Source organism: Phacochoerus africanus, chromosome 5, assembly GCF_016906955.1.
Source record: "Phacochoerus africanus isolate WHEZ1 chromosome 5, ROS_Pafr_v1, whole genome shotgun sequence".
In the NCBI taxonomy this organism is placed as follows: Eukaryota; Metazoa; Chordata; class Mammalia; order Artiodactyla; family Suidae; genus Phacochoerus; species Phacochoerus africanus.
In genome coordinates, this window is record NC_062548.1 from 94,381,921 (window position 1) to 94,409,465 (window position 27,545).

The 27,545-nt window shown below is 34.3% G+C and overlaps 1 protein-coding gene across 1 annotated transcript in view; it reads left to right on the forward strand.

Annotated features, from left to right (window-relative positions):
- The window catches only part of NRXN1 (neurexin 1), a 1,110,288-nt gene that overhangs the window by 93,922 nt on the left and 988,821 nt on the right, over positions 1 to 27,545 (forward strand). The window contains exons 2-4 of the mRNA XM_047782102.1: positions 8,324 to 8,341; positions 12,012 to 12,041; positions 12,797 to 12,808. Coding sequence (XP_047638058.1) covers positions 8,324 to 8,341; positions 12,012 to 12,041; positions 12,797 to 12,808 — 60 coding nt within the window. The remainder of the gene's footprint in view (positions 1 to 8,323; positions 8,342 to 12,011; positions 12,042 to 12,796; positions 12,809 to 27,545) is intronic.

Here is a 27,545-nt window from a genome sequence, read left to right on the forward strand (position 1 = left end):
AAGTAATATCTTTATCGGATTTGCATTTTATAACTAAAATGAAAGGTCAAATGCCCTTTATATGGCAAGTGCATATTAAATTGCCTAAGCTTCTAAAATATTTGACTTGGAATGAAAGTGGTCTTTTGTTTCAGACATTTTAAAAGGGAAGCAAAATGTTTTGTGCTGTGAATGAAATGAACACTTTCTTTTAAATTTTAAAGGCAGAAATAAATTTATGGAGTAATTCTCCTTTTTATTTCTAGTGATTAGAATGCCCATGGATATGCATTTACTAACCTAGGCCTGCTTTTTGCTATTAAACTAAGGCAAGGATTTTATCATTTTTTTTCCTGGGAAATAATTCACTCTAATATTATGGGGAAGAAGTCTAGGCATTTTTTTCCCTTCAATAAAGGAAATTAAAGAGTATTAAATTTTTCTTTGACTTTTTAGAATTAATACATAAATGCAGTTAAGAAGCATATATTTTCCCTGAAATATTTCTGCCTTCTTGCAACAGGATCAAAGAAATCATAAATAGAATCTTTGTACTCCTCTACTATATTACCTTAAAAAATTAAAGTGACAAAAATCAATGCATTTTGATTATAGACCCAGGAACAGAACACAGCTTTAGTAGACACTTCAGTATTACCCTGTGTTGTCCAAATTCTTCATGTTTATTTTCTTTTTAAAACAATCTTTGAAATCTACACAAACTTGAACAGTGATACTTAAAACATACTTTCTCTACATTCTTAGAATCTTCTACATTCTATTAGGGTATCTTGGGCAAGTCAACCAGCCACAGATAATAAAAAGATATATATGATAATGTTTATGAAAGTAGATTTAAGGTGGTTAAGGTTACCCAATAACTAGTATGTGTGTGTGTGTGTGTGTGTGTGTGTATATATATATATATATATATATATATATATATGTTCTTATTTATTTTGAACATTTGGAACAAGTTACTTAGATCTTTGCAACATTTTATATAGAACATTTTATAAAAATTACAATCACTCTGATTATTTTCTGCTTTCCAGTGATTGCTTCTAAAGATTGCAATGTTTTGGGAGTTCCCGTTGTGGTGCAGTGGTTAAGGAATCCAACTAGGAACCATGAGGTTGCGGATTCAATCCCTGGCCTTGCTCAGTGGATTAAGGATCCGGCCTTGCTGTGAGCTGTGGTGTAGGTTGCAGATGCGGCTTGGATCCCGAGTTGCTCTGGCTATGGCATAGGCTGGCGGCTACAGCTCCGACTAGACCCCTAGCCTGGGAATCTCCATATGCTGCGGAAGCAGCCCTAGAAAAGGCAAAAAGACAAAAAAAAAAAAGAAGAATGCAATGTTTTGGATTTACCTTGACATTCCTACATTATACCTAAGAGGTAGAGAATAGCACAGTTTGTAGAAAAACCGCCAACTTACAAATATTAGATTTAACCATTTTTAATGATTGATATTTGACCAATTTTGATCTGAAGGCAATTTTATATGCTCAACCTTGGGTGCTGCTGCACCAAGTCCTTTCAGTCTTTGGAGAAGCAGAAAAATTTTTCGTAACAATCTTCTTCCTGTTTAAATGTTTTACATTTGAATGGATTATTAGATATTCGTTTTAGTCAACTCTGAAAGATTCCCGGAAATTTTTAACATACTAATTTATTTAGGAAAAAAAAATAGTTACTTCCCCTTAAAATTATTTTCAATGACTTCTATAAAGCTTTACAGGTAAATTAGCCATAAATTGTAAAATATGCATATACCTTGAGTTTTAAACAGTAAAGCAAATGAAAAACTAAAAGCTTTGAAAACTGAAAAATCCTTTTAAGATTTGTTGCATTTTTCTTTCCAACCTATTTGGTATATGTGCAAAGATCCTATTGGATTAAAGACATGAACTATTTCTTTTTTTGAAACAAAATTTTATTTTACCTTATAAATAAGAATGTATGTAAAAGAGTTCCTGTCGTGGCACAGTGGAAACGAATCCGACTAGGAACCATGAAGTTGTGGGTTCAATGCATTGCTCAGTGGATTAAGGATCCAGTTTTGCCGCGAGCTGTGGTATAGGTCACAGATGCCTGCGGCTCAGATCCTGTATTGCTGAGGCTGTGGTGTAGGCTGGCAGCTGCAGCTCTGATTGGACCCCTAGCCTGAGAACCTCCATATGCCATGGATGCAGCCCTTTAAAAGCAAAAAAAAAAAAAAAAAAAAAAGAATATATGTATAATACATATTTGGTAAGTTCCTTTGTGGCACATCAAGTTAAGGATCCAGCTTTGCCACTAGAGAGGTGCTGTGATATGGATTTGGTCACTGGCCCCAAACTTCTGTATGCTACCGGTGTGGCAAAAAAGGAAAGAAAGAAAGAATATATGTATAAGTGTTGGCAGGTTAGTTTTATATCATATGAACCATTTTCTATTCAGTGTATACAAATCTAATTTGCTAAGCTCTAAATATAGGACTATTTTTACTATGGTTTACTTAGTCATATTTTCATGCAATGTCCCCTGAATTTAATGACAAAATATATTTTTTTCTCAGTGAAGTTAAATAGATTTGTTTGAGAACCTAAGCGTATTTGAGTAGAATCAGAAGTATTTGAAAGTTTATTTGAAACATCTCCATACTAAAATGATTTGTGAAAAAAAACTTTATGCATCTAGCATGTGTTAGATAGATCTCTCAAATGAAGGGCTATGGGTGTCCTTCAGCAGAAGTTCATCTACTCTCTATTTTAATGTTGGAAAGCCTGGGTTACATTGTGGAATATTCTCTACTGGTACCACATAAGCCAAAGGATGTTTCCCGTTCATTTGCTCATGAGGAAAGTCACACCTGAGTATTAGCATATTCACAAAACAACTGGGAGAAGTGATATATTAGGGAAGTAGATAGGGATATATTTAAATTTATTTTCCCAAGTCCAAACCAAGAGCTTTCCTACTCTATTTCCTAATATGTGGTGACTCCAGACTCTAAGAAAGGAAGCACTATGCATCAGAACCAGCTGTCTTGGAGAGTTTTGTAACAATGCTTGAACTTGGGTAGGAAAGTACATGGTAACACTCTGCTCATTGTTAGCTCTTAGTTCCGTATCAGGAAATGTTTATTTCTCAGTGAGCAATAAAACAATAAAAATGAGGACACGCAGTGTAGACTTGCTCTGTCTATGATCCCTGTTGAATGCAATGGTCCTTCCCTGAGTCCAGCTATTGATATGAATATAGAAATGCTAACTCTCAAAGTTTAGATGTAGGGGAGACTTAAGATTATAAAAGCAAAATAAAGACCTTGTAACAGTCTCATGAAAAGAAAATTTGAAATTGTATGCAAAATAGTTTATGTGAACTACTCAATATGTACTTTAATTTGTTGACTAGTAACTGTTAAATTCCATTCGGACCACTGAACAGCTTAAACACCAGAAGAATCTGCCATATAATTAGGCTTCATTCTTTCTTCTCATTAATTCCATGATATTCTTGAATCACTGTATTGTACCAGAAGTATAGTCAGACATTGCCCATAATGTTCCTAGGGAAAATGATTTTATAGTTCCAAGTGTGATGCCAGGAATATCTCTGCTGCTTCAAGTTGATTTAGAGTCGCCTCTCTTCTCACTCCAGAACAGTGAAAAGAGAGAAAAAATTGACTATTCTAATTGGCTTTTGTCATGCCTGAGGACTCTAGGGTGGGAGTGTCATTTAGGTGAATTTAAAACAAGCTACTGAGTCCACCTGTTCAAAAGCATTTTTGAAACTAGACAGATTCCTGCTCAGGCTATTTCTTTCCTTTCTTAGGCCTCCATAGTGGACCTTTATACTTCATTTTCTGTTTGCATCTCCTCTTGATTCTGGCTAGCTTTTCTCTTCCTTCAGTTGACTGTTGCACAGATCCCACAGAATCAGTGATTTCCTCTATTTCCCAGTCCTTGAAGCAATCACAGACTCTTTGAGGTTTTCTAAAGACTTTCACTGCCAACACCAAAATAAAAATAAAATAAAATAAAGCTCCACCCTGTGCTACCATGGGAACCAGAGTCTGCTATTCTGGCATTTGGTCCCACAAATGATGGATACAATCTTGAAAAGTAATGTGAAGAGCTTGAAAGGCGGGGATAGGCACTAGAAAGTTCAAGGTATGTTAAGAAGGAAGTAAAATCATATTCTGCATTCCTCCTTCTGCAGGCTTGAACCTGCCACCAGTTTTGCTACTATGTATGCCACCTTGGAGGGTGTGGATCTGAGTGGGGGACCCCTTGTGGTAGTGGCAGTTTTGATGGAGAAGATGTAGAGACAAAAAAATGAAGGGAGTTCCCGTCGTGGCTCAGTGGTTAATGAATCCGACTAGGAAGATGAGGTTGCATGTTTGACCCCTGGCCTTGCTCAGTGGGTTAAGGATCTGGCATTGCCGTGAGCTGTGGTGTATGTCGCAAACGCGGCTGGGATCTGGCATTTCTGTGGCTCTGATGTAGCCCATTGGCTAGTTTCAATTAGACCCCTAGCCTGGGAACCTTCATATGCCATGGGTGTGGCCCTAGAAAAAGATGAAAAGACAAAAAAAAAAAAATGAAGGGAGACAGTCATGGGCACTAGTAGAGAATGAAGGAATCCAAAGAGAGGAAGAAAAGCCCAAGCAGTGGCAGCCTTCTTTTGGCCGATTTTTAATGTAAAATATAGTGCATAAGTTGACTACTGCATGTCCATTTAGATGGTCTTTTATATTGATACATTTAAATACTAATTACACAAAAAAGAATTATCGTGATATTTCACATTTTAATTCACTGATCATGATTTAATTTGATTTTTTTTACATTGATAAAATAACATTGTTTCCCCTTATTTATTTCTCTCATCCTAGAAATTTACAATTAAGATTATGTATAGAGAACACTGTCGGGAGTTCCCGTCGTGGTGCAGTGATTAACGAATCCAACTAGGAACCATGAGGTTTCGGATTCGATCCCTGGCCTCGCTTGGTGGGTTAAGGATCTGGCATTGCCATGAGCTGTGGTGTAGGTCGCAGACACGGCTGGGATCTGGCGTTGCTGTGGCTCTGGTGAAGGCCGGTGGCTACAGCTCAGATTAGACCCATAGCCTGGGAACCTCCATATGCTGTGGGTGTGACCCTAGAAAAGACAAAAAAAAGAGATCACTGTCATGATAAGGTAACCGTCCTTGCATTCTTATAATCTGGGGGCAAAGGAGAAACATCTATGGAGATGCTCTTTTATAAATAATTTTAAAACATATAATTTAATAGTCTGCAGCCTCCCTTAGGTCAGCACACAGCCATCATTCTTAACATGACTCATATTCTAGTGCCTGATTTCTGTCTCTGCAAGGGAAGCATGTCTTATTTGAAAGGAAAATAAAATTTAAGTTATCTTTTCCATGGTTTTATATTCATTATTTTAGCAATCAAAAGAAAATAAAAGAGTGTGATTTTATAGGTTATGTTGTCATTGTAGTAAAATTTGATTTACTAAGAGACTCACTTCATGCATATAGCAGGATTAGGTCAGCAAAATTAAGAAACCAGGGTTTTCCACACACCAAGAGCTTTTCCTTAACTTGACAATGTCTGCAGGTAAGGCTGGATGGACTGCTTTCTACCTTACACTAAAGCCAAATAAATTGCTTTGCCTTTGCACAGTGGCATGCTAATTTCGGCACCTTTCTCTCTTGCTGCTCAAGACCAAAATAGTATTTGATTGCAAAGAAAAGCAAAAGTGGGTGTGATGAGAAAAACTATTATTTTTAAACTTGATGTTCTTTGTTTACTCCAAAAACCAAGTAGAAAGGAAAGAAAAGAGGAAAAATACATGGAAAATGATTGTAAGTGCTAGAGCCATTGCCATTTGTAATTGCTTCTGAATTCTGAAATAACATGGGGATCATCTTTGGGTTAATGGGTTTTAAATCAACTAAAGCCAACAATTTGGACACCCAAAGGGAAAGAATAGAATAAACAAGGAAAGAGAAGTTTGTTTCTTATGATTGAATCTGGAAATATGTAGAAACTCAAGGAAAGTCTGTTCTAAGCCAATTTTATTATTATTATTATTTTTAAAATAGAAGTTAATATATTACTTTTCCTTTCACTCTGGGACTTTAAAATAAAAATCTAAGTCTTCTGAAAAGACCATTTTCCTGAGCATGTTCAAGTCAGGATTTGATTACACTTTGGGCATGACATGGATTTACGTACAAGGAGCATCCTTTATTTAAAAACTGTTTCTCTTTATGAATAAGAACTCAGAAAAATGCTGGATGACTGGCCAGGATCAGTGTGTCACCAGTGGCCCTGTGCCTTAGTTAACAGGGAAAAGAGAACTCACATTCAGAAGGGATTAAATCAATAACCTTGATTTTATTAGTATACCTTCCTTTTCTGATACCCTACTAAGTACATTTATAAAATTGGTGTCAAGCCTGAGCCTGTTTTATTTTGTTCATTTGTTTTTCATTTTTCTTTCCCTGTTAGACTTTCATGAAGCACCTTACCAAAACCCTTTTCTGAGTCTGTACTACTGCAACCATATTTACCAAGTGACTCTCCTCTAAATTCCCTGGTTTTGTTGTTTTACTCTACATATTTTATAAATTTATGAAAAATGAACATCTTAAATGGGAACTAAATTTCAGAGGATATCATTATAAAACTAAAGTGTATTCTAAACATTAAAAACATCTATATTTTTGTATAATTTCCAATATAAAGCAGTAAAACAGAATTTTAATATTTATGTCCATGTCATGTCCAGGCTGCCATTGAACACTAAGAAATTCTGTCTAGTTAATTACTTATTTGGAAGATTGTAAACCTAAATCAAATAGGAAATAAATATCACATACACATATTTCAATTATATTTTTATTTCTTTTAAAATCAACTCTGGCAAACCAAGTATTAGGATGTTATTGTCCACAATTATCAACTAATAGTTTTCCATTTTGCATTAAGGCCCACATCAATAAGTACACCAGTGTTGATATTTCAGTTTCCGCCTAATATATTTTCGACAAAATTGATGATTTTTAATTCATTGGTAACTTTAACCATTAAAAAAGCTACTGGTTGAACCTTATGAAATGGTGCATTTATAGTTGTTTTTCTCTCAAGTTTTTACAATTTCCTGTTGTTTTGTTCTTTATAAACACTTTGATCAAATGGCTACTTACAAAATTTAGTTAAATAAATAAAATGTAACAATGAGGCAGGACACATCAACATGGATATAATTTACTGAAAACATTTTGGTAGGTACCGAAAACTTGCTCTCACTCTATTCCCATTAAACAACTTTTCCTTCCATTTCTTACCTAGATGGCAAACCCTTGTGTCTCAAATAGTACTTGAACTGAGTAATAGATACTAGTGATATTTTAAATTCCATACACTTACATGTATATGTATATAGGAAAGACATACACAATCTGATTGTACATATATGTGTGTTTGTATATACACATATGGAAATATACTTAAATAAATATATGAAAATATATAATGTTATATATACATATGGAAATGTAAGGGAAAGTTCACCCATTGTTATCATTATCCTAACTACATTCATATTTACAGCCTAAACAGAAGTACAAGCTGAATAAATCTTGGTAAATTTTGCCTAATGGACAGCTCTCATATGGACTTCCTTGTAATAATTTATTTTGTACTTAACATTTTTCAAAGTGTTTTTTAATAATCTACAATAAACTGTCACCATTTGCAACAAAATAAGAACACATTATAAACAAACTAAATAAATAATAGATTTTAAGTGCATAAATTTATGTTTATTTAAGGAAAGAAATTGAAGAATTAGAAATATTTAAAGGTATTGGTAGTAATTGGATTCCACATTTAGGAGAACTGGAATTGCTTTAATTGAAATTTCATGGCTATTTGCAGTGAAATTTTCTGTTTCCTTTGTCCTTGTAATTCCAAATCAGAATTTAGAAGTAGAGTCTTTCAGAATTGTTATGTTTAAAAAGCTCAGAAAGTAATTGCCTAGGAAAACCATGCCAGCAACATGTAAGAGTAATGTTTGTTTTACACAGGGCAGTTAAGACTCTTTAAAATAGTTTGATCAGGACACAGCACTATGACTGTAACTCTCATATTCTTTAAATGCTGCCAATGGGAGGGAATCTGCTTCCCTTGATTGTGTTTTCCCCTTTGAATGGGAGTGATGGAGCATTTTGCATGATGTGTTTGGTGCCTTGCATGAAAAAGACATGCAAAGGCAAGGTCCAGTCTGCATGCTGCTTAATGAATGTTTTTCCTTTTCTCTCCCTCCTTGTCATGTGCTTTCAGAAGACAACAATGTTGAAGGTGGGTGCTTTCTATTTTATTTTTCAACTCTCATTTGCCTTTTATTTCTTAGTATTTATAGAGTACATCTCGAATGTAGACGGTAAGTTGAACTTTTTTCTGAGTATTTCCTGATTTCTGGATTGTGTATCATTTTCCATGTAGAACACACCCTCAACTCCCTCAACCCCAGCTCTATGAAGCTCCTTCAACCTTAACTCCAACCTTTGGTGGACTTCAGCATTCCATATGAACCTTAGAGTGCTTATTTTAGGTTCTATGTGGAAAAATGACACAATCCTCCTTTTTTTTTTTATTTTAAATGAGAAAGTATTCATTTGCAGTTTCAAAACGCAGTGCATGATTCTTTCTCCATTTTTCCTTCATCAAAATGATTTCTTTTCTTTTGGAAATGTTCAGCATTATATCATCTCTAGCCCATTGGTTTAGTTTCAAAAATTTGATTTATAAAAAGAACACAAAATAAAGTACTGACTATTAGAGGTATAAATTTAGATTAAAAAGTAAGCCATTGACCAGTGGAAATGAAAGCATATAGCAGTCCAGCATGATTACTGGTAAGTATATTTGTAATATTCTGTGTCTGTAAAATAAAATTATGGCATTTGTTCAAGGTTTTCTAAAATTATCACTATGAAGGAATTTTGAGCCTATACACTTTTTCCTGTAGAATCTAACAAACTAAAACATATTTCAACATACTTACCTTTGAAGAACTTAAATGCATTAGTCCACATGCTGCCAAACAAATATGTAAAGGATAAAAATACAAAAGTAATAGGAAGAACAAAGAATTGTGAAAGGGAAGATGATGCTCTATCAACTTATCTAATCACAGCATTATCAGTTCTTGCATAAACAATTTACTAACTTACTAATATCCACATGTCAGAAGAAAGTGTTTAGCATATTTAATTTAATTTTATGTTAATTTTTCTTTTTTTGTGGCTGCAGTTGTGGCATATGGAAGTTCCTGGGCTAGGGATTGAATCCTAGCCATAGCTGCAGCAAGGCCAAATACTTTAACCCACTGACTGTGTCAGGCTGAGGATTGAACTATGCCTCCACAACGACCCAAGCCACTGCAGGTGGACTGCCAACCCACTGTGCCACAGTGGGAACTCCTAGCATATTCTATTTTGCTACAGCATTTTTAAATACAGTCATTAATACTGTTCATTTCTACATTATGATAGATTCCTCAGAAATACAGTCCCTATTTGGCGTTACAGATAAACAGCCATTAAAATTTTACCAAGATTTGATGTCTCAAAGAATTATTCATGATAATACAAAGTTAGTAGCAGGTTTCAGCATATTATTTGTGATTCTTTCGTGGGCAACACAATTGCTTGGTTGCTGAACATTTTTGATTCATTAAGTAAAATAGGTTAAAACTTTAAAAGCAACTATCGATGACTGTTTTTCCAATTGTTGCTTCTGCATATGGCTTCTGTTTTTCTATACTATAATTTTAATAACGTGTGAGTCTGTGCTTGATAAAGTTATTACCATACAGGTCTGACTGACATCTTTCAAAATCAGTCTCATTTATAATTTGCATGTTATTTGAGATTGGCATTTCCTTAACCATTCTGTAAAGTGTTCCATGTTTCTGTTCTTTCCTCTTTAAATCCACTTGCATTCCAGGGGGTTTTAAAGTTGCTTAATAAGCTTGAGTGCCTCTCCCCTCACATATACTCATCCTGTGAAAAATTTTGACAAGATTTTCAGAGTGTAGGCTCATAAACTATTGTGATAAAGTTTATTCAATCACAATTTTTAAAATCCCTATTTATAACTCCTCTTCGGCAATACAGTGTAGCTCTCTGAGAGTAAGGAAGTTTAGCACAAACAATATGAATGTTTTTGAGATTTTTAAATTTCTGTCCTTAATAAGGTGGTCTTAAAAATTATTAGTGTGATCTAAAAGTTATACAGAGCTAATTTCCTTGATTTAGTCTGCAAAGAAGTTATAAGCTATTATGAGGAATAATATGTAGAGGGGTTTAAAAATTGAAATTAAATTAAAATTACATAATCTGGACGGATAAGCTACTGTTCCTAAGCATGTAAAATATCATGAATCATCAATAGATCATAAACTTTTTCATCTGATTGTGTGATTTTTTTAATTAAAATCACTTGGAAAATATTTTTAAAAAGGTAGATTAAACATTAAGCTAATATGTTAAATGTTTTTCACATTGTGATTATATGATGATTTGTAATTGTACCTCCCCAACAGGAATATTTAAATACCCCTTATATTTTTAAGGAAATGATACCAATAATTTCAATACTGATGCAAGTAATATACAATGTTATGTAGTTCAAAGTCTCAAATATATTTGAAACGACACTGGGAAATGAAATATAAATTTTATTAAAGTTGTATGTATACTATATTGCTCTAACACTTTTCCATCCTCTTGAAGAGGAGCTTTATTTTTGAATTTAGAAAAGAGAACTAGGAATTAATGCTGAAAAGTAAAATGTATCTCTTGGATGTTGAAGAAGTTTTTTAAAGAACATTACTAGTTTTCTTTAGAAAAGGCATGCTCTTCTATCTGAAATTGTCAAGCAAGAGTTAAAAATAATTTTGGAGTTCCCGTTGTGGCACAGTGGTTAACGAATCCGACTAGGAACCATGAGGTTGCGGGTTCGATCCCTGGTCTTGCTCAGTGGGTTAAGGACCCGGCATTGCCGTGAGTTGTGATGTAGGTCGCAGATGTGGCTCTGATCCTACGTTGCTGTGGCTCTGGCGTGGGCCGGCGGCTACAGCTCCGATTAGACCCCTAGCCTGGGAACCTCCATATGCCATGGGAGTGGCCCTAGAAAAGGCAAAAAGAAAAAAAAAGAGTTAAAAATAATTTAAATGAATAAAGGGAATTCAATATTTTCAGAATACTTCCTTGATGAAATCATATCTTAAATATACTCATATTAACTCATAGTTTGGTATTTAAGTTATGTTTAAGTAAAATACTAAGTAATTTTGTTCTCCATGGAAAATTACATAGCCTATTTAAAGATGATCCATTGTTTCTTAAAAACGTTATTCTGTGATAAATTCTAACTTTACAACTGCATGTCTGATGTTCTTTTTTATATTTGAACAAGCTTAGTCAATTGCTACATGTGTCAGGCAAGGAGCCATCTCTGCATTCTCATTTCAGTGTCACTAAGGATTTTTTTCATTTAATTATAAAATTTCTCATTTTTTGATGAGGGGAAAAAGATCAGACCCAGCCCATGTTTCAGGTATTCCTTTGGGTTTTAAAAAAATAAAATTTCATCACCAAAGAACGGCAAGCCCCGTGGGGGCAGTGTTCAAAATAGTCTCATCAAAGGGCACGAAGGGCAGATGCAGAATTGAAGGGATTGGTTGGATTTTAAGTCATGCTCTCATGCTCTTGAATATTCCAACTGCTTTGTGGAAGAAATACACAGTGCAGCATATGCAAGTGTTTAAATTGCAGTTTTATAACTCTTTGCCCCTAAGCATTCCAACCAGGAGTTGAAAGAATGCTTTTTGATTTGCCTCTGTGATACAGACATGTCTCATAGGAAACAAGATGTCTGTCACTGAACATTTTTGTCACTGTGACAACCCTGCCTTCCCATGCTCCCTTGTTTATTGCTGACTGTGCTCTTGTTTCCCTTCAAGGTCTGGCGCACCTGATGATGGGCGACCAAGGTATGGGCTCTGTTCCTTTTCCACTCTGCTTTCAGTGTTTTCTTGTTCTGTAGCTGCTTTCAAACCATCACTGCAAAGAATGGGCAAATGCTTGCAATTTATCTGGCTGCAAATTAAATACATAACTTTTGTTCGCATTTTTTCATGTTTTTTCCCCTTTATTTGTTGGTTTGATATTGGTTTGCTCTTTTGATTTTTATTTTCCTTCATTGTTTGCACTGTAATATCTCCAAATAAATGAGACATAGAATGAAAGTTTCCATACATTTATCAGCATATGCAGTTAAGTGTGGTTATAGTAAAGAAAAATTAAGAACCATCAGAAATCAATATATGAAAGAAGACATTCAGTTTAACCTCTTGCATCCAGAGTCCATTTTTCACCCATGCATGGCAGTTTGGAAACATGCAGACATCTTTGGCTTCTGGCTTCTTGAATGCTGAGTATATGTTTCACAAAATCAATACTCTTTCTACCTATAGTTATTGTGTATCTCCTTTTTGTATTGTCTTTTAAAGTGAGCATGGGCTTTCCAATTTCCTTGCATGTATTGCCTTTAAAAAGGCAAAGTTCTCAACATGTACTGATTTTATCTCCTTATGTTTTCAAACCTTTATTTATACTTTCTTGTTTGTTTAATTTTCAAAGAGTAGTGCATTTACATAAATTCATAATTCTTATTGTTGTTTCTCTCCTCTTTATTCTCTTTGTATGGAAATCCTTTCTTCATGGAACCATTTCATCAAACCCATAGGTAAAAGTAAAGGTATTACATTATTTTATTTCTTCTTAATATCATCTATATGAATTAAAGTGTGTCTACATTATGCAAATATATTTAGACCTTTTGGCATTAGTAATGGGCACTAGGAGGTAGGTATGAGCGGTAATGAATATTTTATGAATTTAAGGTAAGAAAAATCCATCAAAATATTTCCCTCCTTTTCTTCTTGGTCTTTAGAGTGATTTTTTTTTTTTTCATGTCAGCTGCTTACATAATTAGTATATTTAGAAATTAGTTACCGCTTTCAGTGTCAGTTTTTGCAGTATCATTTAGTGATAGTTAAATGATGAATGTAGCCACCATAAATATATCATCCTTAAACATTTAACTCTGGAGCACACCCACCTTAGCCGTTATGCCTTGGGATGTAAGTCTAAGCATGTGCAGCATTGAAGTGGTACTGCTGGAGGCTTATCAGCTTGTGGTTTGCTAGATGTCATATATACACATTGACTCCATGGTAACCTGAAAAGGCAGTGTCGTGCAAGAGACAAAGGAGATTCCAAGACTATTCTTTCTTTTGTGCATACTAACTTTGCTTTAAGAACCTTATCAACCAGGTATACATTTCTGCATCATTTGGTAAGTCAGGCATGTGTACTCTTTGACAGTATTGGTGCCAAATTTAAAAGCATGCTTAGTTTGCCATTTAGAACCATCCACCTTGTGTTTAGTGTTTTCACTAAAAAGAGAAGTAGATATACAGCTGTGGTAATATGTATCATAGCCTTTAAATAAACCATTTTTGACTATGTATTAGTGAATGTGCCCTTGGTCTCTAGTTTTGTTTTATATTGTTTTTTTGCAGAGTTTTTTCTTTTTAATATTTTAAATGCAAGCATGTGTTTCTTTGAATTCTCTCAATCTTTTTCTCTGAATTTTAATCTAGTGAATTGGGACCAAACCTCACAGTTCTGCATTTTTACATTAGTGTCATCTAGTAAGGAAACTTTTCTGTTTGAAAAAGCACCTGAACATGAGTGGGGCAATAAGTAAGAAATGATATCAAAGTTTTAAATGTAGGAAATGAAACTTTAGAAACAAACGTTGTTTGGCTACTTTGAGCCAATAAAATGAGAATATACACTTTTGCAGTTTGTGTTTTGGCCAACCATTTCTAATAACATATTTTAATCTTATTTTAAGCCTTCACCAAATACATAAATAACAATATGTATCAATTTTTAAGAGATTTTTTGTAGCTTTGGGGACACTTTCTAAACTTTTTTTTGAGGCCAAATTCCCGTTGCCTCCCTTTGTTGAGTGGGCATTTTCCACCATGTTCCTTAGTGTAGGACTCATGATGGCATAGAGGCAACTATATATTTTGTTTTACTGACTGAGTGAAATTCATGTATATGTGTTTGTATATATGCATGTATGTATTTGTATGAATGCATGTGTATGCGTAAACTTTCTAAATATACACAATGTATTCATTATGTTGTGAAAAAATAACTCTCTTAAAATAATATTCTGATTATATAACCATTTAACTCTACATATGGAATAATTCATGTTTATACCTAGCCAATATTCATTTTGGTGTAATTAATGTTGTGTCACTTAACTTTATTCAGTTTTACTATGTCTGTCATAAATGTTTTTCTGTTGGTGTGTGTGTTAAACATATTTTTACTTCACCAGTTTTCATCAAATTTTACTCCTCAATCAGCACAAAACTACGCAGGACAGGAATTTGGTTTTTTCTTTATTCTCTTCTTCTGTTAATAGGACCAGAATGCTTTTTGAAGTTAAATGGGAAAAGAAGACTTTAAGATGTGCTTGAGTATTGTGCAAATCAGAGTGATCACTTTTACACGTTGTTAGTTAATTTATATAGAAATGAGAAACATTTTTAAGTCTTCATTAGTTGAAAATTAATTCAATAAATCTGTATTTTTCTTTGATGTGGTATCCATATTTAACGAGTGCCAGTAAAATAGGGAATGCACACAGGTGCGTAAGTTAGTTTAAATGACAGAAATAGAAGTGCTGTGAGAGTAGTAAAAAGTGTGATCAGTGATTGGCATTCAGAAAAGAAAAAGATAATGTGAATCAGGATCTCTTTTAGGAAGATATCCCTGCCTTGTGCCAGCTGTTGGAGGAGTCAAAAATGTCTAGAAACTTTACAGTGTAGCTTCCTGTATCAGGTTATATCCTAGTTGTGCATAAAACATGTATTAAACCGACCCACTCTAAAATAACTGACTTGAATTGTAGATTCGCGCTCCTCAAATCTTTCCCTCAAAATGTAATCCTGGAGCATTTTTCTTCCACCACTTTTCTCTTTAGGAATAGTGAATTCGGGTGCTCTAGAATGAACATCTGTGGATTAGTCTTTCTCCTTTTTGAATCCAGAAGCAAAAGTATGTTCAAGAACATTATTGCTGTCATTTTTATTTTTTCTGTATAGATTCTTAAATATTTTCTGAATTTTTAAAATGTCCAATGATAGATTGTATTTCATTTTTTTAAAAAAAGTAATTAAAACAAAAGAACATTTCTTCTGATAACTTTCTTCACCCTCCTCCCCAGGCTGTTTTCTAGAGGTAAGCACTGGTATCACTTTGTGATATGTCCTTACAGAGTATGGCCTTCCATACTCTGTAATTAATTCTCCAGGGTTTGAAAACTGCAGAATTCCATATCATATGTACATGACAAAAAACAGATTAGTCAGCTTGAAATGTGTTGATTCTCATTGCTGTGTGCTGGCAAATTCATAATGGATGAAATGGAAGTTTTGTCTCTTTTTCAGTAGACCATCATGCCTCATTTTTTCACTTGGTCATTCTATGTTCCAATTTTAGAGTTGCTTATTTGGATTTGTTTTTCTTTTTCTATACACAAGGATTTCACCTTATAAACTGATTACAGGTAGAAATAAACTTTATTTTCTTTGAGGTAGCTGAAGAGAGATAGTATTCAGGACCAACCTGATCTGTTGGTTGTGGCTAGATGGATTCAGAATTGTCTCTGTGACCTTGCATTTGCTTGCCTGTCAGGCTTGAAATTTGTCGCTGGTACTGTTAGGACTATTGATAATATTAACTTTATTCTCCACTCTGTTTAGAATTTAGATTTATCTATTTGCCTGGGAATATTTTTTTGTTTTTGATATTTTTTTCTGTGTATGTTTAATGGGTCATTTCATTCCAACAATGTGTTTATTTATATTTCACTATTATTTGAAAAAATTGATGACCATTTAAATCAGAAAATGTCAAAGAAAGTTACACTGCAAATCCAGCCATTGTGGCTGGTTAGTCACTTGGGAGCACAATTAAATTTGTCAGTTAAATGTTGGTGCTTTGCTTGGAAGCCTATCTTTTCCATCATCACAATCATTGTAATTGTATATATTTATGTGAGTGATTATATATTTAATGTCAACTTTTCCTAGTAGAATGTAAGCTCCATGCGGGCAGGAAGCCTGTCTTTCTTCTTGACCATTATATTTCCAGAATATTTTCCTTAATTGTATCTTGAATTTGCCATTCTCATGACTTAGGTATGTGTGTCTTCGGGCCAGGGAGCGGGGGACATAGTGGAAGAGGTGGTTGTAGAGGAGGCTATGGAGAGTTGGAATGGACATAGTAGAGGGTGGAAAAGGAAGAAGAAATGTATTCAAATAACTAAAAAAATTGTAGCAACAGATTATATTGAATACTCTCCATGTCTTTGAACTTCTTTTACTTCCTATCATTCATATCCTTTTCCAAAGTTGCAGTATTTCTTTCTAGTAAGGCATCCTTCTCATATCATTTTAATATGTTTTAACTTATGCACAGCAGTGGTCCTGTAAGAAAATAAAGTCAATGTAATTTTGTGTCTGATGGTTTTCAAAATTTGTAACGTGATTCACTGTCACTGTGACAAATAATCATATTTTATTTTCAAAGTTTGTAACGTGATTCACTGTCACTGTGACAAATAATCATATTTTATTTTCTAATTTTCGCTATTTATGTAATAACAGGTACAGGACTTTCCTGAAATTCACACCTGATCTTAAGCTATCTTACATGGTTTCCATGAGTTCTTTTTTTTTTTTTAACTATATCAACTGTGATGTACCGTAAGACCTGTGTTTAAATTAGGCTGGATTGTAAGCTCTCAGAAAAACCAGAATTTGTATTATCTTGTGATATGAGCATATTTGCTATTCATTGCATTAAAAAATCCTCCAACATATTTGCAAAATAAATGTCCATTTGATGCTTTCAAATGTTTATCATTTGATTGTCCAGGTTTCTGATGTTACTAGAAAACAAGGTATTATATGTACAGTTGTCAAGCATATAATTACACATTTTAAAAGTGCTTAAATTTTATTGTTTTTGTGAAAATGAAGATATTAAAGGAGAGTAATTATAGAGGACAGATTTTTCCCATAATCACTTGTGTTACTACCTATATATAATTGATTCCACTTGACTGATAAGCAATATCAAAGATTATGTATTTTAAAAATTATCTGTAATATCAAAGCATAGCTAATATTCCTTTTACTCTTGAAATAGATTTAATATTATTAATAATTAGAGAAGATTGAAGTATTTAGTATCCTTATACATTTTCATTTGTTTCCATGGTTTTTGTTATCATCTTTCAATTCTTCTGTTGCTATGTAGCTAATTTGTGAAGTGCACAATTTCCAATCACTAACATCATGATGTGTATTTGTTTTATAACTCTGAAATACATTTTTCTGCGGCTTCTGAAGTAGAACTAATTTAATTTTGAAAATATCACATTTATCTTCTTTGTATGTCTTCTTAAATCATATTTCTAAATTTAGGTTCAAAATATTAACCATTCTATGTTGTTCAGAAGCATTTGTGAACATTGATGGAATCTTAACTGCATTGAAATGCCTATGTGTGCTGTGCTTGCAACTAAAACCTAATTTATTTTGGTTCATCTATTACGACTTCTGCTGTTTTGGTGCTGGATACTCCTCATTCACAGCCACAGAACATGGAAAGACCAGAATTTCATGTAATGAATTCAGATTACATATCTACTTCATCAGTATGATAAACATAGGAGGTTATGTGACTGTTTAGAATTCGGTATTTCTTTTGCAGTTCTTCTTTAGCCTGCATGCCCATCAGTTCTGAGAACAATCAAGAAAATCTACTTGAGGAATACATATTTATGTACTATCTTTTGCAATTTAATCAATTTTATCATTATATTTATTACTGATAAAAGTCCCAGCTACTTTTTATCTTGGTACCCTAGCTCTTTGATGAGAAGTTTCCTGTTGATATTCTGTAAACATTTATGACATTGAGTAACTGGTAAACTAAACAAGCCTTTTGTTAGGCTCATAGTGGATTAATTAATCCTCAAAGAAGAACACAAAAAGGACTCTCCACAGTCTTAAAGATTAAGGTAGTATAAATATAAATTTATATGATTCACCAAAATGGATCACAGTAACAAAACATTTATTTATATTATGGCATATTGAGTTTTAAAAAGATTTTTATTTTTCCAAAATAATTATTTTTATCTTATCTATTTTGAATGTATTTCTGTTAATCTAGATTTAAAAAAAAATAAAATTAAAACAGGGTGGTAAGAAAATATTTCTTGAATTGAGTTGGCCTATGGTTTTAAAGAATTCCCCAGAGTGCTCAGCTCATATACTAGAGAGATTTGAAACTTTTGTTAGAATCATGGAATTTTTGAGCAAGAAAGGACATTACAGATTATCTTAAAAAATTGTTGACACTTTTAATTGTAAGGAATAATAGGAGATACTGCTTTTTATGATAGATAAAACACTGTGGATACTTTGAACTAAAATAACATATAGAATAACCAACTTTAGGGAGACTAATTTAAAGATTTTCCTCCACTTATACACTAATAGTCATGAAGCAGGGTTTTCTTAAAAAATCAATGTAGAGGTAGTACGAAGAAAACTAATTATAGAGTACTATATAAGATGCTGTTATTTCTCAGTTTGAAGGTTTCATTTTAGGGGAGTCTCTACCTTTAACAGGGGAGAAAGAAAGTGTGGTGAATAAGGATCATGAAATCATAAGATTTGGGTTCAGATCCTATATTTACTTTTTACTGCCTTGGGTAAGTAATTTAGCCTTACACATCTAAATATTATGATCCTTATTGTTAATAAAAATACTCCGTGCTCAAGGAATTGTTACATGAAAAATTGTAAGAGAAGTTAAAAGTTGCTTTTTTTTCCAATGGTGGCAGTAAAATTAAACATCCTATGTATGTTTTGATTAAATGAATTTGAAACTAATGATCTGTAATGTGCCCAAGGTGTTTTTTTTTAAGTTATTAACATCTTAATATCTCTGCCAATCCTACGAATACCCTATAATCTATGATTCTGTGATTGTTAGGTTATAACTAACTGGTTATCAGTATCTTGATGGTCCATACTACAAAGAACATTGGTGCAGTAAAGCATGAATAGTTGATTCTGCTCAGTCAAAGGTATTTAGATATTTCTGTAACTCTTCTGACTTTCACAATTCTCTTGCATACAAGGATGAAGTCAAAATGGATTTGCCTCCCCTTTGAACAAACCTAGCAGTTCAGTGACAAATGCTGATTTTTTAGTGACAAATGCAAATTTATGGGCTAAAAGGGGCAGGGAGATAAATGTTTTCACATGGACTGGAAGTGTCACCTAGAGAAAAGTTTTTTATGAGTTAATATTTTGCCTCATTAACAACTTCATAGAGTGATATATGAGATGAGCTTAAAATAACCACTTAGTCACCCAAAGATCAATTTTCAAAGAAAAGCTTAATTAGGGACTTTTCTTCGATAGGTATCTTTGTGGGAAAAATAACATAATTATCTCAATTTACTTAAGTTATTGGTTAATACCTTTACCTCCTTCAAGATTTTGCTCAAATTCCAGCTGAGTCTCAAGGGACTTCTTTTGACAGTCCCGTTTAATACTATGATTTGCCCCTTTCCTGAATTGTCTTAACCCAATCTAGTTTCTCTTCCATAACAATTATTTTAACACACTTTAAAATGTTTTCATTTATTTCGTTTACTGTTCATTGTCTGTCTTTGTTCCACCATAATATAAGAGGGCAGAGGTCTCTGCCCTGCCTTGGCGTATCTCAGGGGCCCTTAGAACAGTGGCTGGCACAAGTAGGGACTCAAGTATACTTGTTTAATGATTGACTGACTAATTGGTCAAACAAATTTATACAATTTCCTTTTAGACTTTACACACTGATTTTCAAATTTCCTTTTCCTTTTTGCTTCAAGGTGAATCTTCCAAAAAAGGATGAACAAATAAGATCAATAAAACCAGGAAATTTTTTCTTGAACTTGGAGTGAGGAAAACTCAGACCTTTGATCTTTTGATCTTCCTCATCCTGTCCCCAGATTAAGTGGTCTCAGAGTTTGGAAGGGATTTGTAAACCACTCCATGAACCACTGATGGTCAAGCCTTTCCTTTAAAATTCCTCTAATAATCAGTCTTTTTTTTGTCTTTTTTTTTTTTGTCTTTTTGCCATTTCTTGGGCCACTCCCACAGCATATGGAGGTTCCCAGGCTAGGGGTCCAATCAGAGCTATAGCCGCCAGTCTACATCAGAGCCATGGCAACGCGGGATCCAAGCTGCCTCTGCAACCTACACCACAGCTCACGGCAACACCGGATCTTTAACCCACTGAGCAAGGCCAGGGACCGAACCCGCAACCGCGTGGTTCCTACTCGGATTCGTTAACCACTGCGCCACGACGGGAACTCCAATCAGTCTCTGTTTTTTTGAGATTGTCTCACGTTTTGAAGTTTTATTGAAGTAGAATTGATTTACAAGGTTGTGATAAATTTTGTTATACAACACAGTGATTCAGTTGTACCTTTACACACATCCATTCGTTTTCAGATTCTTTTCCCACATAGACCATCAAATAATACTGGGTAGAGTTCCCTCTACCATACAGCAGGTCCTAATAATCAGTCTTAAATGAGTATTTCTTTAAGAAGAGAATAAAATTCATCTTTGTATTCTCTGTGGGTATATAGGTAACAGGAAGAAGCTCCTGGAAGTTTGGCTTCTAACTAGTGTGATTCATTGTGACTTTCAGGAAGTACCTTTTGGCAACTGCTGACAGAATGAAAGTTTCAAAGAATGAAGTGTATCCTCTTGTACTTTGTGTTCATGCAGCTTATCTGGTGTTTCTTGTATTAAAGAAATAAATTTTTTCTTCCAGGTCTTCAAATAGCTATATACACCTAAAGGGCCTTTGACTTTTTCCCAGCATGGGGATAAATGATCATATGTTCAACTAGATGATTTATTGAGTGGTCAAATCTGCAGTCAGCTAAACTAAACTATGGAACTTAAGGTAAAGAATTACAGTGGTAGGAAATCTGTGAATTTAAAAGCAGCAACAAAACTTGAAGGCCTAAAGCCATATTTTCTTTAAAATGAGTACCTTATTTGTCCTTTTTTGGTAGAAATAGCTAGCGGTGGAGAAAGCAGGGGAAGGGAGAGAGAGAGAGAGAGAGAGAGGCAAGGAGGGGGAAAGAGAGAATTCTCTCTAGAAAGAATGAAAATGGTTTCATTCAGTCTTAGTCATTATTACTTAAATTACCAATGAGATTCTTCTGTATTTGGGACTGTCGCATATTGCAAAGCCATAGCTTTTCAGAATGGATGTTTTCAAGATTTTTGACATTAAGAAATATAAACACAAGGATAGTAATAGTCACCACTTTTCAGAACATGTCTTTACACATTCAAATTATATCTGCTTATATAAAATGTGTACTCCACTAAGGGTTTTTTCTTTTCTGCTTGGCTTGTTTGTCTGTGGATTACTGTGTGCCTATGACCACATGATACCTCATTCAGGATTGTAGCAGCTGAAATAATCTCCTGTAATTATTAGTGTTTATATCTTCAACTGAGTAAAAAGGGTGAAGGGAAGTAACCAGAGGTATGAAGAAAGAATAGTATTTTCTTTCACCTTAAATAATATATTTTTTTCACATAGCCCATATATAAATCAGAAAATAAGTCTAATGAGACAGTGGATAAGATAATTCAGAAAATTAAAATGACTTGTGCGATATATGAAATTTCTAAGCCATATTTTACTTTTTTGGCCTGAATTAGGTGGTCAACTGACCCAATTTTCCAGTTAATTTTCTGGACTTGGCATTATAAAGTCATTAGACATTTGGAGAAAATTAAATTACTCCATTCAAGGAAACAGTAAAATTTAAACTGGGCTAAAGTGCTGCCAGAGGGATGGAAATCCCTAAATTCACCAGTTGTGACTTCAGTTCACAAGGAAATACTCATTCACAAGCGAAGAATAATTTTTTTGCATATTGCTCTTGGCAAAATATGCCAGAAATCTTTTGCTAAACTTAGTGAACATATTTTTGATGCTATGCTGATTTAAAAGAATTACATGATGTTTTGTTATGACTATCTTTCCTGTGATTACTTAAATAAAAGAATGTATTATCTGACAGGTAGTCAGCAGGACATAGGACTTGAATTGCTTCCCTGGCAGTATGGTTGGGTTTGCACTGACTCATCTGTGCTTGCTGTGACCAGTGGCATTCTTTGTGATAGGATTGGGTGAAATTAGGAGTCATTCAATGTGATGGAAAGAGAGAAGCCAGTCGGTCCAAAATAAAGCCAAAACCTGGACTAGTGAGTGTGAGGACAATTTGGTTGGACTTTTCCCCTCTCATTATTTGTAAGGAATAATATCATGGCCTATTATGCTGTGTCACTGCTCCTTTTTTCCCCAAGTATTTCACATCTGTCATTCCCTAATTAGAAGAATGCCTTGTAAAAGAAAAATCACTGTTTAGGCAGGACTGGTCAAGCAGCTTACTTCCCTGTAAGAACATCTGAACAGTCTCTCAAACACCATTACACACCCTGTCCTCATTACCATTGTTTTAACTCAAAGGTTTTCAGGTTGGCTGCCTGGCCCTCCCCTTCCCCTCCCCCTCCTCCTCTCCCCCACCACCAATCACCTGGGGGATTTAAAAAATAAACACTTTCAGGGAATCTAACAGATCATTTTATTCAGTAGGTCTATGGTGGATTATAATCCTGTACCTTAAAAAGCCCCTCCAATTCCCTAAGAAGCCTCTAAAGCATAGCCATTTTATGCAGAGTGTTACCAACACATCTAATTGGTTTTTGTCCTCTAAGAGTTGATGATTTGGTCTTCATGGTGATGCAGAGTGGTTTTTTTTTTGTTTGTTTTTTTCTTACAGGAACACTGTACAGTTTGTCAATTCAATTCATATTGCTTCTGTGTTGAAAGATTTTCCTCACTAATAAATAAAAATAATTATTATCTAGCTTTAAGAGAAACGACTGGGAAAGGAGATACAGACATTCAGTTAGGCCTACCTTTATTCTTGAAAATAAACAGTTGGCTTCTACACAAGAAAAATATCACTGGGCTCTTTGCAACCTTGTGGTACAGGTGATTAAAACTTTCATTGTGTAGAGTTCAGATAGCTGCTTTAAAAAACTGAAAAAAAAAAGACTCAAATTGAATATGTGGCAATATTTAAACTTTGATGTGTTGCCTACCCGTGGATAACTTTGTAATATATTTTAGGATCATTGTCCATAATGGACCACAGTAAAGAGATTCAGACAAAGGGAAAGCCGAGCAAAAAGAGTGGCACAAATGTATCTTTATACAATGGGAAAAATTGATTATAATGACTTTTTTCTTTTTACTGGAGATTGTGGTGAAAGGGTCATTAAATAAAATAGGAATAAGTCATTTCTACAGAGGTCATACTTCAAAGCGGGAAATTTGGTCTCTGCAGTCACTGTAGAAAAAGAGGTTATTTTATTATGAGTCATTTCAGAAATAACAGACACAGGCATAAAAATTGAGGAGAGATATACCATTTGATTTTTAAAAATCTACAGAAGGAAGTGGTTAAGGAGTGGTGTGCGTACAAGCAATAGCAAGGAGAGGAGTGTGGAGGTGAGAAAGCCAAACTCCTGGGGGTGGGGGTAAGGGAAAATAGATGATTACATGAGACAGCAAGACATGATTTCTTCAGGTGGAAAAGATGTGGAAGAGTGATGACAGCCTGGGAGGACAGGAAAGCTCTATACATCCAAGGTTACATATTTCATGTGATTTGAGGGGACATCAAAAATTATTTCCTTGACAAAGATAAATCTCTGTAGCCCTGTCCTCTTGAAAAAAAAATTAATGTATGGTATAATGTTAATAGTTTTAACCAGTTTATTCTTAAAAGGGGATGCAATGAAATAGAACATTAGACAACTAGACAAGTAATTGTTAGTGTGAATGAAACATATAGATGGGATTGTCCAGCCCTTGGGTGAACCTTAGTGAGATCTAGGCACATTGGCATAGCTGGTTCCTGGAGTCAAAGAAGCAGCAGAATCCACTCCAGGAAAGAACCTTGTTTTTGTTCAAGAACTAGCTACATTAGCAGCAACATTCAGTCACTATATACACTATCCCTCCTATCCCAAACTAGGCAAAATTGATTTATTCTGCCCTTTCGATCCTTGTTACACCTAATATTTGTTATAAAGTTTTTCTGCGGAGTTGTGTTCATTGATTTAGCAGTTATTGCTATTAGAATGTAAGATTCTTGAAAACAGAGGTTTAATTTCCATTTTGTATTGAGGACAGAGCTTGGTAACAGGGCAGATACTCAGAAAACCTTGTTGCAAAGCAGAAAACCAAAGATTATGGAGATTGGAGTTGCTTAGACCTACATTTTGACCCTAGAATCACTGTTTGCTTCATGGCTTCAGGATAGTTATTTGATGGCTCTAACCTCATTTTCCTCATCTGTAAAATGAAGGTAGTAAAATCACCTTGGGTGTCCCCTTGTGGTGTAATAATCATCAGTAAAGTCTGTAATATATTTCTAGAGCATAGTAAACACTAAGTAGTAGACATGTAGTAGAGTATTGCAAATGGGTAATTCAGATAACATTAAATAGTTTTAAAAGAAAACAAAAGTTACCTTAAAATCATAAATTACGTGAAGGAAAGATTTTTTAAAAAGCAGTCAAAAATATTTCTCCTTTGTTTTTGTCTTTTAAGGTATGAGTTTAAATATGATTGACAGATGTTGAGAAAGGAAATAAGGAGAGAGAGGAGAGTAGAACAAATTGAAAAATATTTTTTGTGATACTTCCCTTCCATTTGGTTTTATAGTAACTTGTATTACTGTTCATTTAAAAAAATATATCTGAAGTAAGCCTAAGAATGCTGATGAGGAAATAATTGTCATCTTTTCTGCCTCTGAATAACAAAGGCAAAATGTTTTCCTTTAATTTATTTTTTAATTTCCTTGATTAGGGCATTAAGATTCCGTTGAAAATGAACTAGTTTTAGCATAAATCAGATAAGCCTTTTGTTCTCGATGGCGCAGTAAGTAAAAGCTCAGCTTGCTTTTGACTTGTTTTGCGTAATTGCTTTTCTTCATTAAAAGAGATTATATGGTGAAAAAAATATCATAATTTCTTCCTGTCCTTGAATTCCCTTCCTGAGTGTATTTTGGAAAGTTAAGAATTACATGAACGTTATGAGAGAGTAAATGAAGTTTAGCAGGGGTGGAGGGATATTGTTCATGTGACTTAGTAGGTCTATTGACACTTTAGACTCAGAGATAACATTTACGTTAATAATAATTTACTAGGAGTCAGAAAGTATGTGGTAAGGTGTCTTAAACCAACGTAATTATGAAATTCGCAAAAATCAGAACAACAGTAATGGCTTCAACATGGTAAAGGACTTAACACATAGTAGAATCATAAATTTAACCAGAACTTTGGAAGTCTCTAGTCCAGATGCCTATTAACAAACTCTTCTGCTGTTTCTGTGATGGGGATGATCCAAATTCTGTTTGCGAGTTCAGGAGGAGGGTATGTTTGCCACCTTACAAAGTAACAGTCTTTTAAGAAGAGTTTTAATTATTAGAGGTTTCCTTTATTTAAATCAAAATCTGCTTACTGAAATTATTGCCAATTAGCCATCTGCATGTTGTTATTGTTGCTTCCTAAGATATTTACTGAGTTTCTCCAGTGTGCTGTGCCCTGTGTTTTCAGTTGATTTGGAGTTAAACACATTCTAATTCCTCATCCACATTAAAAAAAAAAATTCTATAAACACATCCCTCACCCTCATACTCAAACCCTAGTTTTTCTTTTCTAAATTTTGTGTCTTTGATTTCTAAAACCATTCTTCATAGTGTGAAAATTCTTCCCAAATCCTTCCTGGCTATCTCCTCCTTCTGGTCTGGACATACTCTAATTGTCTGAATATTTTTTAAAGTCAATTCCAGAATTAATCATAGTACCCCAGATGTCTGAGCAGGGCATAATAAAATGGAAGTCTTCTATATTTCTAGAAATGATACGTACAATCAAAGATGTGTGTGTGCGCGTGTGTTTATTTTTGCTAATTTTTGGTCACCGTTATCATTTTGTCGCTTCGTACTTAACATTCAGTCAGACAGAACCTCTCAGTTTTTTCACATCCTCTTAAGTCAGTCTTCTTATTCTCTACTCAACACTTAATATTGTAAGCCTACTTCAAAGCATGGAACATAATTCAGTTCCATCTTTAATCATTAAAAAATAGTTTAAATATCTACTCAGTGTCCTATGCAAGATACTAGAAATTCAAAAATAAAGACAAAATGGTATAAGGCAAGATATCTGTCCTCGAGAGATTTATAGCTCAAAAATAGGTCAAAACATTTTTACATGTAAGTTTCATCAACAGTTAAAAGCTTTATGGTTGAAATTATTTATAAAGATCAAATTCCTCATTAGCTGAGTCTCACAAAATAATTGGTTATTCACTAGAGTGATATTGTTGGGCAGTGTATGTCTCTTCTGTTGATGTCATAACAAGTTCCATAAATTTAAGATAGTAACAATTTTTTTATCTTAACAATTCTGTATGTCACAAGTCCAACATGGGTCTCACTGGGCTAAACCTGACGTGTAAGGAAGGCTGTGTTCCTTTCTAAAGCATCTAGAGGATAGTCCACTTCCTTCTTTTTTTAGCTTTGTGAAGGTGGAAAAAAGCTGCAATTGTGACCCCTTTCTCTCATCTTCAAAGCCAGCAACCTTGCATGTCTTCTGTGGTCACATTTCCCTTGGATCTTTCCTTTTTCTCTTTTCCAATTATAATGAGTATGTGATTACACTGGGCCTACCTGGTTAATCCAGAATATTCCAGCTGAGTGGCAAACTTAATTACATATTCAGCCTTAATCACTTTCTCCATGTAACCTAACATGTTCAGATTCTGTGGATAAGAACATGGACTATTTTTTTTTTTAATTTTATGGCTGCAAGTGCAGCATGTGGAAGTTCCTAGGTCAGCGATTAAATTGCAGCCACAACTACAACTTATGCTGCAGCTTCAGCAATGCTGGGATCCTTAACCTACTGTGCTGGGCTGGGGATCGTACCCACACTGCTGCAGCGACCAGAGCTGCAGTAGTCAGATTCTTAACCCATTGCACCATGTTGGGAACTCAAGGACGTGGCTATGTTTAGGGTGTAGAACCATTAAAGCAAAAGAAGAATGTAAGTCAAGTCACAGAGATATGATAGAGCATGTTGATTCTAAAAATTGGAAACAGTGGAACATGAATGCAAAAGGGAACATATAAGATACAACTGGATAAACAGATAAGTGTC